We start from the raw sequence: 12,163 nt of genomic DNA, 5'->3' as shown, positions 1-12,163 counted from the left end.
TTCTTCTAAAACAAAATTGTTATCATCACAATTGGATTCAATATATTAAAGAATAGAGGGAGTTGTTTAAATAATAATAATAATAATAATAATAATAATAATAAATCAATGTCACTCTAATATTATCATGCTATATTTAAGTTACCAAAATTGTTACAACTTCTATCTTTCGAAGACCCTATTGTGTCTTTTCATGAGATATTTGTGTATACACGCACAAAGTGAGCATCATGGTGTTTGTTTATACTTTATACTTTATATACATATATTATGAACACAAACTACTTAAAAATTATTGAGTGATTGCATATGCATACATGGTTCTAACATTATGTCATAAAACTCCCATATTTCATCAACTATTTTGCCCCAATTTCAAATTCGGATATTTACGATTTTCTATTCAAATTACAACTATGATCAACTCAATAATTGAACACATTTTTACTTTGATTATTTTACCAATCGAAAAGCAAGTGATCTAAACTTTTTTGAAAGGGTTAATGTCATATACCGGTCTCTAATAACTATAATTTGTTCTTTTAATCACTCATGTTGTAATTGCATTCATTAGGGTAACAAAATATTTGTAGTGTTTCTATTAAGCTATCGAACTAGATTTCAAACATCCAAACTGGTATCCAATCCTACATGGCATCCAATGTGGACACAAAATGTACAAATCTTGCCACGTAGGAATCGAACTCAATTTACCAGATTGAAATCTGTTTAACAGCAATACCAAAAATGGTTTGTTGCTCTATTAAATACAAATTAAAGATGAGTGATTAAAAGAACAAAGATCGATATAAAGGCAATTTTATGACATTAACCATTTTCTTTAATTTGAAGTGTTTTGTGCGTTCAAAGAGAGTTGTTTCTGTTGCAAAATGTAATGTTCAAAACAGGTCCCTAAACTCTGAGAGACTTGACATTCACCACTCTTCTTTTGAAATTTTAATTTATTTTTACCATTTAGCCTCAGTTTCCTAATTGGTTTTCAATTTCTGTCCATCTTTTACTTTTTGGGTGTTACAAGTTACAACTATATACAACTTATATTAAGGTCTAAAAATAACTCATTATCTTTTTTTTTCTTTACTCTATAAACTCTGAAAACAGAGCATAAGAACTTATGATTACCTGTAAACACTATACCCAAATCTTCTACTACTTTGTACACCTTTATATGGGTGCACAACATTCTTAAGAATCACCTTAAAACGTACAATTGCTGTAGCAACAGGTACAGCATGACAATGCACAGGACCATTTCCCGGAATCAAACAACTTCAATAATTACAAGTACTTTACACACACACAAAAAAAAAAAGTTTTAACCCTTCAAAAAAGCAAACCTTCTTAAATACTAGTTTAAAGCACAACACATTTTAGTCTTCAATGCCTTGTTTAATCAAAAGAACCTCTAACACCATCCAAGCTCTCTCCCAAAGACAATCTGAAAACAAATAGATTCAAATTATGAAATCATTTGATTCTATCTATCAAATAAGATGTAGCAATGTACTTTCAATCTACCCAATTATTTTCGTTTCAATATAGCTATAATTGGGTATATTTTTCAAAGTACAATACTATATATTAAGTCTTCAAGCAAGAGACTAACCTGTGCATACAGTACTTGTACTCTTGGCTCCTCACATAATCTTTCTCCCCTTCTTCCAGCTGATAAAAACATCCACAAAATAAATGAATAAGCATATCAATCCAAGTCAAAATATATTATGAGGCTCCTATTGTTACACCGGATAAACTTTATAGGGCTATTTTTTATTTTGACGATAAGGAGGGCATTCACGTCTTTTTCGTCCCTTTCCCATCTTTTTGGGTGGGACCACTGACCACACAGTAGTTACAGTCAAATGCAGTATAACCTGTCATGCCATGTCATGTGTAACAAATATACAGAGTATGGTAGTTTCTTACCGGATCACTCTCATAAATAAGCTCATAGCAAGCTGGTGACAGGCATTTTAAAGCACAATTCTCCTTTGCTACCATTGAAGATTTGCATTGCTTGCCCCAATATCCACTTTCCACCCCACAAAAGTAAACCAACAAATCAGTATCAATAGTATTGAAGAGTAAGCATACATGTTTTATGATGATAAATTGATTAATAAATCTAGTTTGAAAACTGTTAAAGAAAGGAAACGAAATTCTGCAATTGAAGGTCAACTTAGTGGCTATTGACTTTAGAGTTCAACATATTTGAGAGTGATTAGTACTTTATTGTTTAGGTAAACTATGAATACTACATCAATATAGACAAACGGAGGCGAAAATTGTGATAAAGAAAAACAAAAATCATTGCTTCGTTTTTTGAAGAACTAAAAAGGGGGAGATCGAACATACAGTTCAATGTCTGAGTAACAATTTTGTTTCCTTTGTCGAACCTCAGTGTCCTGTGTATATACCACAGACATCAAAATCAGAAATTAAGCATGCCCAGATGAGAACAAAGATTAATTTGTGATTATTTCAATCGAAATCTTACAGAAATTGGTCGGGGAGATTTCTTTGCAAGGACTTCAACAGAACATATAATCACTGCCCAGATGAGAAATACTAGGGTTTTATGAATCGCAGCCATTATATCGATTGATCGATGACTATCGAAGAGAGGTTTGTACAAGCTGAGATGAACGAACAGTGTCCTGGTCCAACTGGGGCTCCGGTTGGGCTGCCGTGGCTCCGTTTATGCTAATCCGATATTTAAATAGTTAGGGTGAAGGTATCCTAATTTCACACCACTTCCAACTGTCTGCACCGTATTTTTATGGGAAAATCAGTCTTGAACCACCGTTAGTTTGTTCTCATTCGGTCTTTCCACCTTTTTTTTTTTTTTTTTTTACTCAATATACCTTTTGACCGGCTATCACAGTTGGTTACCCTCCTGAGTCATTTTCACCAAAAAGTTAAATGAAATTAAAGTTGCAAAAGTATCAAAGACTGCAACCTTCTTTGGTCATAACGTACATGAAGAGAGTTTCTGAGGGGTAGCTTCGTTAAAACATGGTCTATGATATGATTGTTGTGGTTAGCTGTCAACACCTCTCTGCAAAAGGATATAACTGTGTATGAGAGGTATATTTATCAACATAAACGTTTACCTCAATGTATATTATGGTGATGTGTCTGCAAAAGCTGTATAATCTTGTACATATTGATGTTGTATCTTCTTCCATGAATTCGATCTTAAAGCTAAGTAAACTAAAAAATCACAGCACTTATGATTCCACTCGTTTGTAGACTTGTCCAGAATCCATGATACGATAAATCATTTGATTGGAAATGTAAATGTAGTCATGAAATGCACCTGATTAGTTAAGATTCCCCTAATAAATATTCAAGTGCATTACAAAGTTGTACATGTATGAATAATGTTCTTTCGTGGGTTATGTTTTGAAGAGAAGCAAAAATGAATCTTATAAAGTCATTAATATAAGCAGAAGATGTCGTGGGATTTTCTGTAAATGAGTAAAGGGAAAATGACTCAGGAAGGTAACCAATTGTTGAGTTTGTCATCATTTGGTCTCTTTCCTTTTTTTTGTACTCAATATATTATCGAACTTGTTGTTTGTGTTCACCATAACCCTTTGACTGGCTATCACAGGTGATAGCCGGTCAAAAGTCGGTCAAAAGGGTTATAGTGAACACAAACAACAAGTCCGATAGTATATTGAGTACAAAAAAAAGGAAAGGGATCAAATGAGAACAAACTCAACAGTTAGTTATCCTCAAAGGTCATTTTCCCTATTTTTATTATCCTTCGTCTTTCGTTTATTTTCGCAATACATTGAAAAACTCATATTCTTCGTTCCTTCCGAGTTATTTAAATTTATAAAATATCAAAAACATATCAAACTAATTCACAAAACTACTTAAAAACATACAAATATATTTTGATACAAAAGACTTTGGAGAGAAAGAGAAAGAGAGAGAAAAGTGACAGGTTATGTATCCCGTGTTCAACACATTCAACGGTATCGTTTCCAATGCCCTTTTTCATGACAATTGAAGCACTCTGCTTCCTTTGGATTAGATGAGGGAGTAGCAGAACCACCTTTGGACCCACTAGAACAGGATCCATCACGAGACTTTCCCTTGTGATTCTTTGTAGGAGCTTTCCTTTTCTTCCCTTTACCATGTCCAATTGCCAGGACTGGGACAGCAACAGTAGGAGTGGGTACAACAGACTTGCCTTTTAAACTACTTTCAGCAGTTCTCAGAAGGCCCTGAAGCTTGCTTAGAGTGACTTCCTCCTTGTTCATATGATAAGTCATTTGGAACTGATCATAACAAGAAGGTAAAGAGTGTAGGATAATATTGATAGTCAACTCTTCATTAAAATTGACATTCCACTTTAGCAAGCGGTCCACATATCTTTGCATCTTTTGCAAGTGGGCCGTGATGGACTCTCCATCCTTCATCTTTGTTGTTATCATGAAGGCAATGATTTCATACCTTTCTTGTCGAGCACTCTGATGGTACCTTTCCATCAAGTTTTGGTGCATCTCGAAAGGCTAGAAGTCCTCGTAGGACTTCTGAAGCTCAGAAGTCATAGTGGCTAGCATGATGCACGACACATTTGTCGCGTCCTTCTCATGAGCCTTATACTCAGCCAATTGTTCAGGAGTAACAGTTTCTTCTTCAATCTCCTTTAGCTCTTTATCGAGGACATATTCCTTTGCCTCATATCGAATGGCCATGCGAATGTTTCGAATCCAGTCATTGAAATTCGACCCATCAAAAATGACCCTCCCACATAAGTTCATGAGGGAGAAAGAGCTATAAGCATTTGAAGTGTTGTTTGAAGTAGACATCTGAAAAAGAAAGACAAGTTTTATTAGATAGAAATTCCTTAATATAACACCCAAATGAAATATTAAGGTTAGGACCCAAATACAATATTTCACAATTCGGAAGAGGGATGTCGTAATCCAATTGCAAAATACTTGAAGGTAGGTAAATGACGATTTACCAATTTCACCACCCAAAACTATAATTTTAAAGAATTAAGTTTAATGAAATTCCTAGACCTTTGAGATTCATTGAACTTTTCAATGGCATGTTTAATCTTGATTATGCCCTTCAAGTTTGTGATTGGGATACCGATGATCACAAACAAGGTGTGAATAACCATGCAAATGTGTTTGGTACTCTCGATGTCATTTATCACCTAATCAATGTGTCAGTGTAACATCCATAAATTTTACGCCAAATTTAAACTTTTCAAGCATAAATAAAACCAAATAGTAATTGTTTACAAAAGTGTTTTCAATTCTTTATTCAATCAGAGTGTCCCAAAAGCCAGATCATAAGGATTAGGAGCGGTACGGTCACGCCTTCGCCTTGCCATGAACTCCTGAAGTACCTGAAACAATAAACTGAAAACTGTAAGCCCGAGGGCTTAGTGAGCTACCCCCAAAATACCAATACCACACTGATAATACCATGTCCGTAATAATCAATCAATCAACGTGCATACTGGGTCATCGGCCTGACTGGACCGCCCTACAGGGCCTACAGTCCAACTGAATCTATACCGAGCCTTCGGCATGACTGGACCGCCACGTGGGCCTACAGTCTCCCCGGACCGCTTATAGGGTGTGTTGGCCTTCAGCACAGAGCAGGACCGCCTCAACCCAAGCAACAAGCAATTAATCATGTGCGCATAATTAACATATACTGGTATATACAATCATCAAACATATCTATCTCACTGATCACCAAACATAGCAATCACTCATAACTAGAGCACTGACCTAGCAGGTCACTAACATATTAATCCCTACGGATCATAAGAGCATAACATACTGTCTATCCTGATTCCGATCTAACAGATCATATCCACATGTAACATACCATAACGATAACAACTTAAGGGTCGGCCTTGGTGCCTTAGACCCTATCGATATAGTGAGGATAACTCACCTCGCAGATGTCGACTCGGTAGATAAATCCCCACTCTCGAATCACTTGACACAGGCTCCACCACCTAATACCATAGCACAATATACTCATAAGTCCTTAACCTTATAAGGTATTCCATAAACCGACTAGTCAACCCCTGGTCAAAGTCAAAGTCCTCAGTCAAGGTCAACATTCCATGTTGACCTTAACTCGCCGAGTACCCTCGGCTACTCGCCGAGTTCCTTGAAGCACTTTCCAACTCGCCGAGTCATCGAGGTGACTCGTCGAGTTCCTCCGATTCTCGATCAAACTTTAAGGCCACCCGTCGAGTTTCCTTCTTGCAACTCGACGGATACGCACGCATACATATCCTGGAGAAAACTCATCCGACTCGCCGAGTTGTTCATACAACTCGCCGAGTCTATGGCAATCTTCATCGGACTCGCCGAGTTGCTCATCCAACTCGTCAAGTTCAAGGCAATCTTCATACGACTCGCCGAGTCAACCTTGCGACTCGCCGAGTTCCTTCAGCCCTTAAGCCATACAGACTCATCTAAGCCATGCAATGGCTCCAAATTACAGATCCAAGCTTCTAGAGCATGCTTTTCACGTAAAGTTGCCAACTTTACGTGTATGCATGGCTAAAAAGGCTCTTAATGGCAATTCTAAGCTCTTAATGGGGTTTCATGCACAAGGAGGGTCTCAATCACCCCTAAAACCGCAACTTTATGACTCTAGGACTTAGGAAGGGTCCAGATCTGAAGTTACAACTTCAGATCTAGCCCATAGCTCCCCATATCAACTCAAAATCCATAAAACCCTAAAACTCATCCAAAAGAAAAGAGATCTAGAAGGAAAGGGAAGTAAAAATTGCAACTTGATACCTCTAGAAGATGCTAACTGAGGTAAGTTCTGCTTCCCACACCTTCCTTGCTTCAACTCCTTTGCTCTTCAAGCTTTTCCCTCCTAGCCAACCTTCTTTCCAAGGCTTAAATCACACCAAGAAGAGTACCGCACGAATGAGGGTTTCACTGAGCTCTCAAAGACTGTAAAGAGGCCAAAGGAGGCTGAGGCTCCTTTAAATAGGGTGCAAAACCCCGGGATTTAGGGTTTCATCTGCCAGCTCCTACTCGTCGAGTCCCTTCATGGACTCGGCGAGTAGGTCACTAAACACGCGATCCCACCCCGCTGCTACTCGACGAGTAGGGCAACCAACTCGTCGAGTAGGACATAAAACCAAATAACCTTTTACTTAAGTCCATACCTGAGAATCGAGGCGTTACAATTCTCCCCCACTTGAACTAGACTTCGCCCTCGAAGTCCCTTGGGATAAACAATGTCGGGTAATGCTCACGCATCTCCGCCTCTGGCTCCCATGTCCACTCGGATCCCCTCCGATGTTCCCACTGCACCTTCACCAAAGGTATTTCCTTGTTCCGAAGGATCTTCTTCTTCCTTTCCAAAATGGCCACCGGCCTCTCCACATAATTCAGACGCTCATCGACCTGAATGTCGTCCAGTGATACCACTGCCTCGTGGTCCATGATACACTTCCGCAATTGCGAAACATGGAACGTGCTATGAATCCGGCTAAGCTCTTCTGGAAGCTCCAGCCTATACGCCACCTTGCCAACCCTGGCAACGATCCTGAACGACCCAATAAAATAGGGACCCAGTTTTCCCCTCTTCCTGAAACGGATCACACCCTTCCAGGGTGAGACTTTCAGGAGTACCATGTCACCCACCTGAAATTCCAACTCATATCGGTGTCTGTCGGCATAGCTCTTCTGCCGACTCTGAGCGGTCTGCAAACGCTATCTAACCTACTGTATCTTTTCGGTAGTCTGCAGAACTACCTCTGTCCGCCCCATAACCATGTGCCCGATCTCACCCCAGCAGACTGGGGTTCTACACTTCCGACCATACAACAACTCGAAAGGCGGGCGCCAATACTGGAATGATAGCTGTTGTTGTAGGCGAACTCTGAAAGCGGTAGGTGGGAATCCCAACTCCCACCAAAGTCAATAACGCACGCCCTCAACATATCCTCGAGGGTTTGGATGGTCCGCTCACTCTGCCCATCTGTATGCGGATGGAAAGCTGTACTAAAATGCAGTTGCGTACCCAGTTCCTCATGGAACTTCTGCCAAAAACGGGAAGTAAACCTGACATCCCTATCGGAAACGATGGAAACTGGAACCCCATGGCGAGAGACAATCTCGTTGACATACATGTCGGCCAATTTCTCAGCCGACGAACTCTCCCGCATGGCCAAGAAATGGGCACTCTTGGTCAACCGATCCACGATGACCCATATAGCATCAAACCCCTTCGCCGTCCTCGACAACTTTGTAATGAAATCCATCGTGATCTGCTCCCATTTCCACATGGGAATCTCCAGAGGCTGCAACTTGCCATGCGGCCTCTGATGCTCGGACTTGACCATCCTACAGGTCAAACACCTCTCAACATACCCAGCGATTTCTCGCTTCATGCACGTCCACCAGTAGCTCAAACTCAGATCCCGGTACATCTTGGTGGCCCCCGGGTGTATAGAAAAGTAAGACTTATGAGCCTCCTCCATCACTGTCTGCCGGATTCCTCCGGTCATCGGAACCCAAACCCGACCGTGTCGGGTCAATAACCCGCGGCTATCTTGAACAAACCGGGCGTTCTTGCCCTTAATCCGCTCCATCTTCCAGTTCCCTGGTCTCATGCCCTCGACCTGAGCATCCCTAATCAAGCTCACAAGCGGGGAATCCACCGCTATCCTCATACATCTCGTCGGGGTTGAAGACCCAACTGGCTTGCAGCTCAAAGCGTCCGCAACAACATTCGCTTTACCAGGATGGTAAAGGATCTCACAATCATAGTCCTTGACTACATCCAACCACCTGCGCTGCCTCATGTTCAGGTTCGGCTAATCCATGATGTGCCTCAAACTCTTGTGATCCGTGTATATAGTACATTGGACCCCGTATAGATAATGCCTCCAAATCTTGAGAGCGAAAACCACCGCTCCCAACTTAAGATCGTGCGTAGGGTATCTCTTCTCATGCGGCTTCAGCTGCCGCGATGCATAGGCTATCACCAGTCCCCTCTGCATGAGGACCGCCCCCAGACCTGTGATGGATGCATCACAAAATACCACAAAATCCTCGACTCCCTCGGGGAGCGTCAACACCGGCGCCTCGCACAAACATCGTCGGAGGGTCTCAAACGCCCTCTGCTGCTCAGGGCCCCACCGGAAATCCACCCCCTTCCTCGTTAGACGAGTGAGGGGTACTGCAATCTTGGAAAAATCTCGAATAAATCTCCGGTAGTACCCTGCTAATCCCAAGAAACTCCTGATGTCGGAGGGAGATTTCGGAATCTCACACTGCATAACGGCCTCGACTTTGGCCGGGTCAACCAAAATCCCCTCCTGGTTAACGAGATGCCCGAGGAACTGGACCTCTCGTAACCAAAACTCACACTTCGAGAACTTGGCATACAGTCGTTCTCGTCTCAGAACCTCCAGCAGCTCCCTGAGGTGCTCCTCGTGCTGCTCTCGTGTCTTGGAATACATCAATATATCGTCTATGAACACAATGACCGAGCGATCGAGCATCGGTCTGCAGACTCGGTTCATCAAATCCATGAACACTGTCGGCGCGTTAGTGAGCCCAAACGGCATCACCACGAACTCGTAATGACCATAACGAGTCCGAAACGCGGTCTTCTCCACGTCGTCCTCCCTCACCCTGACCTGGTGATAACCGGACCTCAAATCGATCTTGGAGAACCAAGATGCACCCTGCAGTTGATCGAAAAGATCATCTATCCTCGGGAGTGGATAATGGTTCTTCACCGTTAACTTATTCAACTCCCTATATTCAATGCACATCCTGTGCGAACCGTCCTTCTTCCTGACGAAAAGGATCGGTGCTCCCCATGGGGAACTACTCGGATGAATAAACTGCTTACCCAGCAGCTCCTGCAACTGAGATGACAACTCCTGCATCTCTGGCGGTGCCAGCCGGTACGGCGCCTTAGCGATAGGGGCCGCACCCGGCACTAGATCAATCCTAAACTCGACCTGCATCTCTGGAGGCACTCCGGGTAACTCCTCCGGAAACACGTCAGCAAACTCTCTAACTATTGGGACCTCCGAAACCGAGGGCTGATCCCTAACCCGCGTATCTACCACATACGCCAAATAACCGGCACACCCGTGCTGAATATACTGTCGAGCCCTGGGCGCCGAACAAAACCCTGATCCAACCTGGTGCCCTCGCCATATACCACCAGTTCTCCCCCACTTGGAGTTCGAACTACCACTCGCTGTCCCTCACAGTCGATCATGGCGCCAAATCGACTGAGCCAATCCATCCCTACGATCACGCACACTTCCCCCATGGGAATAGGAATCAAATCTATCGGGAAGGGCACCCCGAAAATCTCCAACTCGCATCCCCGGCAGACCGAAGAAGCAGAAACCCCGTGTTCGTTGGCGATCGAAACTCGCACCGGACACTCAAGCTCATCTACCGGTACGCTAAACCCTCTACTGAAAGTCTGAGATACGAATAACCGACTCGCCCCCGAGTCAAATAAAACTAAAACAGGCAAAGAATTCACTAAAAACGTACCTATTCACAGGTACAACCAATAAGCATAACACAAATACAATAACTGAGACAGAGAAAAGAAACGTACCAACAACCACATCCGGTGCTGCCTTGGCCTCCTCGGCCGTGAACTGGAAGCCGCGACCCTGAGCCTTCGTAGGCTCCACCTTGACTGGCCTCCCATCCCCAATCCTCACAGTAGCTGACGCGGGACCCTGCGCCGGCTTGGCGGCGAGCTGCGGACAGTTGGTCTTCATGTGACCAACCTGATGACAATGGTAGCAAATCCTCATATCTGCTGGAGGGGCGGACTGACGGCAGTCCCTGACATAGTGCCCCTCCTTGCCACATTTGTGGCATCCACCTCCTGCTCGACAAACCCACGAATGACCCCTGCCACACTTTCCACAAGTGCGGCTCTGCTGACTCCCAGTCCGAGTATTAGCGGTCTTAGACCGCTTAGGCGCCGGTTGAGACTGTGCCGGTGCCTGACGCTGCTCTTTCAACTGCAGCTCTATCTCCAACTCACGCCGCCTCGCAGCTTCCTGAAGATCCAGAAGGGTATCACATCGCTGTGTAGACACAAACTGTCGAATATCAGTCTTGAGCATACTCAGATAACGAGTCATCTGAGACTGCTCTGAAGCAAACTCCGGGCAAAACATAGCCCTCTTCGTGAACATACGGGTAATCTCCATCACTGACTCCCCATCCTGTCTCAATGTCAAAAACTCCTGAGCAAGCCGGTCCCGCTCAACACGTGGAACGTAGCGGGTACGGAACATATCCCGGAACTGCTCCCAAGTAACAGTAGCTCGCTGATCATCCGTATACGACCCTGTCGTCAATCTCCACCAGTCCTTTGCCCCAAGCCTTAGCAGGTTTAGGGCACACCTGACATTTTGGTCAGCAGGACATGAACACGTGAAGAAACATCCCTCCACGTCTGATAACCACCTCATAGCTCTGATCGCATCCTGTGTACCATCAAATGTCGGGGGCTTCGTATTATCGAAGTCCCGGTACTGGAAAGCCCTGTTGGCTCCTCCTCCAACCCCTGCCACAGTTACAGCCGAAGTGGCTGCAGCGGCAGCTGTCTCTGCTAGAGCTGCATATCGCTCATCAAAGTACTCGACCATCGCGGTCTTAATCGACCCAAACATCTCTGGCAGCTGCGCTCGGAATGCTGCAGCAATCTTGTCGTGCATAATCTCCCGGATCCTGGCATCCAACTCCTTGGTCCCTATCTGTACCACGGGCTCAGGTGCTATCGACACCTCTGACCCTCCGTCTCCCGATCCTGATCCGGATCCAGTAGCAACACGTCTCGTCACCACCATACTGAAAGATATACTCAAACATCAGATAAATAACATAGTATCGGGAGACCAAAACCCACAAACCCTAGGGGTTGTGACTTCCTTGCTACGCGTATGGGTCCTGTGCTTTCAGTAGTACGGGCCCATACTACCTTCCACACCTACCTATATTTGTCTCAAGTATCACCATAACACCCTAACACTAGCATCAACAAAAATGCGCTCAACCCTCACCCCTAGAGGAATATCAACTATCTCGCAACGGGTCTTACCGCTTCTCACAACTCACACATCCAT

The 12,163-nt window shown here is 43.5% G+C and overlaps 1 protein-coding gene across 1 annotated transcript; it reads right to left on the bottom strand.

Annotated features, from left to right (window-relative positions):
- Window positions 1-1,165: 1,165 nt before the first annotated feature.
- Window positions 1,166-2,759, bottom strand: LOC145105692 (uncharacterized). The gene is made up of 5 exons (XM_079042773.1): window positions 2,519-2,759; window positions 2,377-2,426; window positions 1,948-2,053; window positions 1,628-1,686; window positions 1,166-1,459 (listed from the first exon to the last, which is right to left on the bottom strand). The coding sequence occupies exons 1-5, from the start codon at window positions 2,612-2,614 to the stop codon at window positions 1,411-1,413; spliced, it is 360 nt and encodes a 119-aa protein (XP_078898899.1). The 5' UTR covers window positions 2,615-2,759; the 3' UTR covers window positions 1,166-1,410.
- Between the last annotated feature and the right edge of the window lie 9,404 nt (window positions 2,760-12,163).

This window comes from Lactuca virosa, chromosome 4 (genome assembly GCF_052849685.1).
Source record: "Lactuca virosa cultivar CGN04683 chromosome 4, Lactuca_virosa_CGN04683_v6, whole genome shotgun sequence".
Classification (NCBI taxonomy): domain Eukaryota; kingdom Viridiplantae; phylum Streptophyta; class Magnoliopsida; order Asterales; family Asteraceae; genus Lactuca; species Lactuca virosa.
This window is presented reverse-complemented; position numbering and strand designations above follow the sequence as displayed.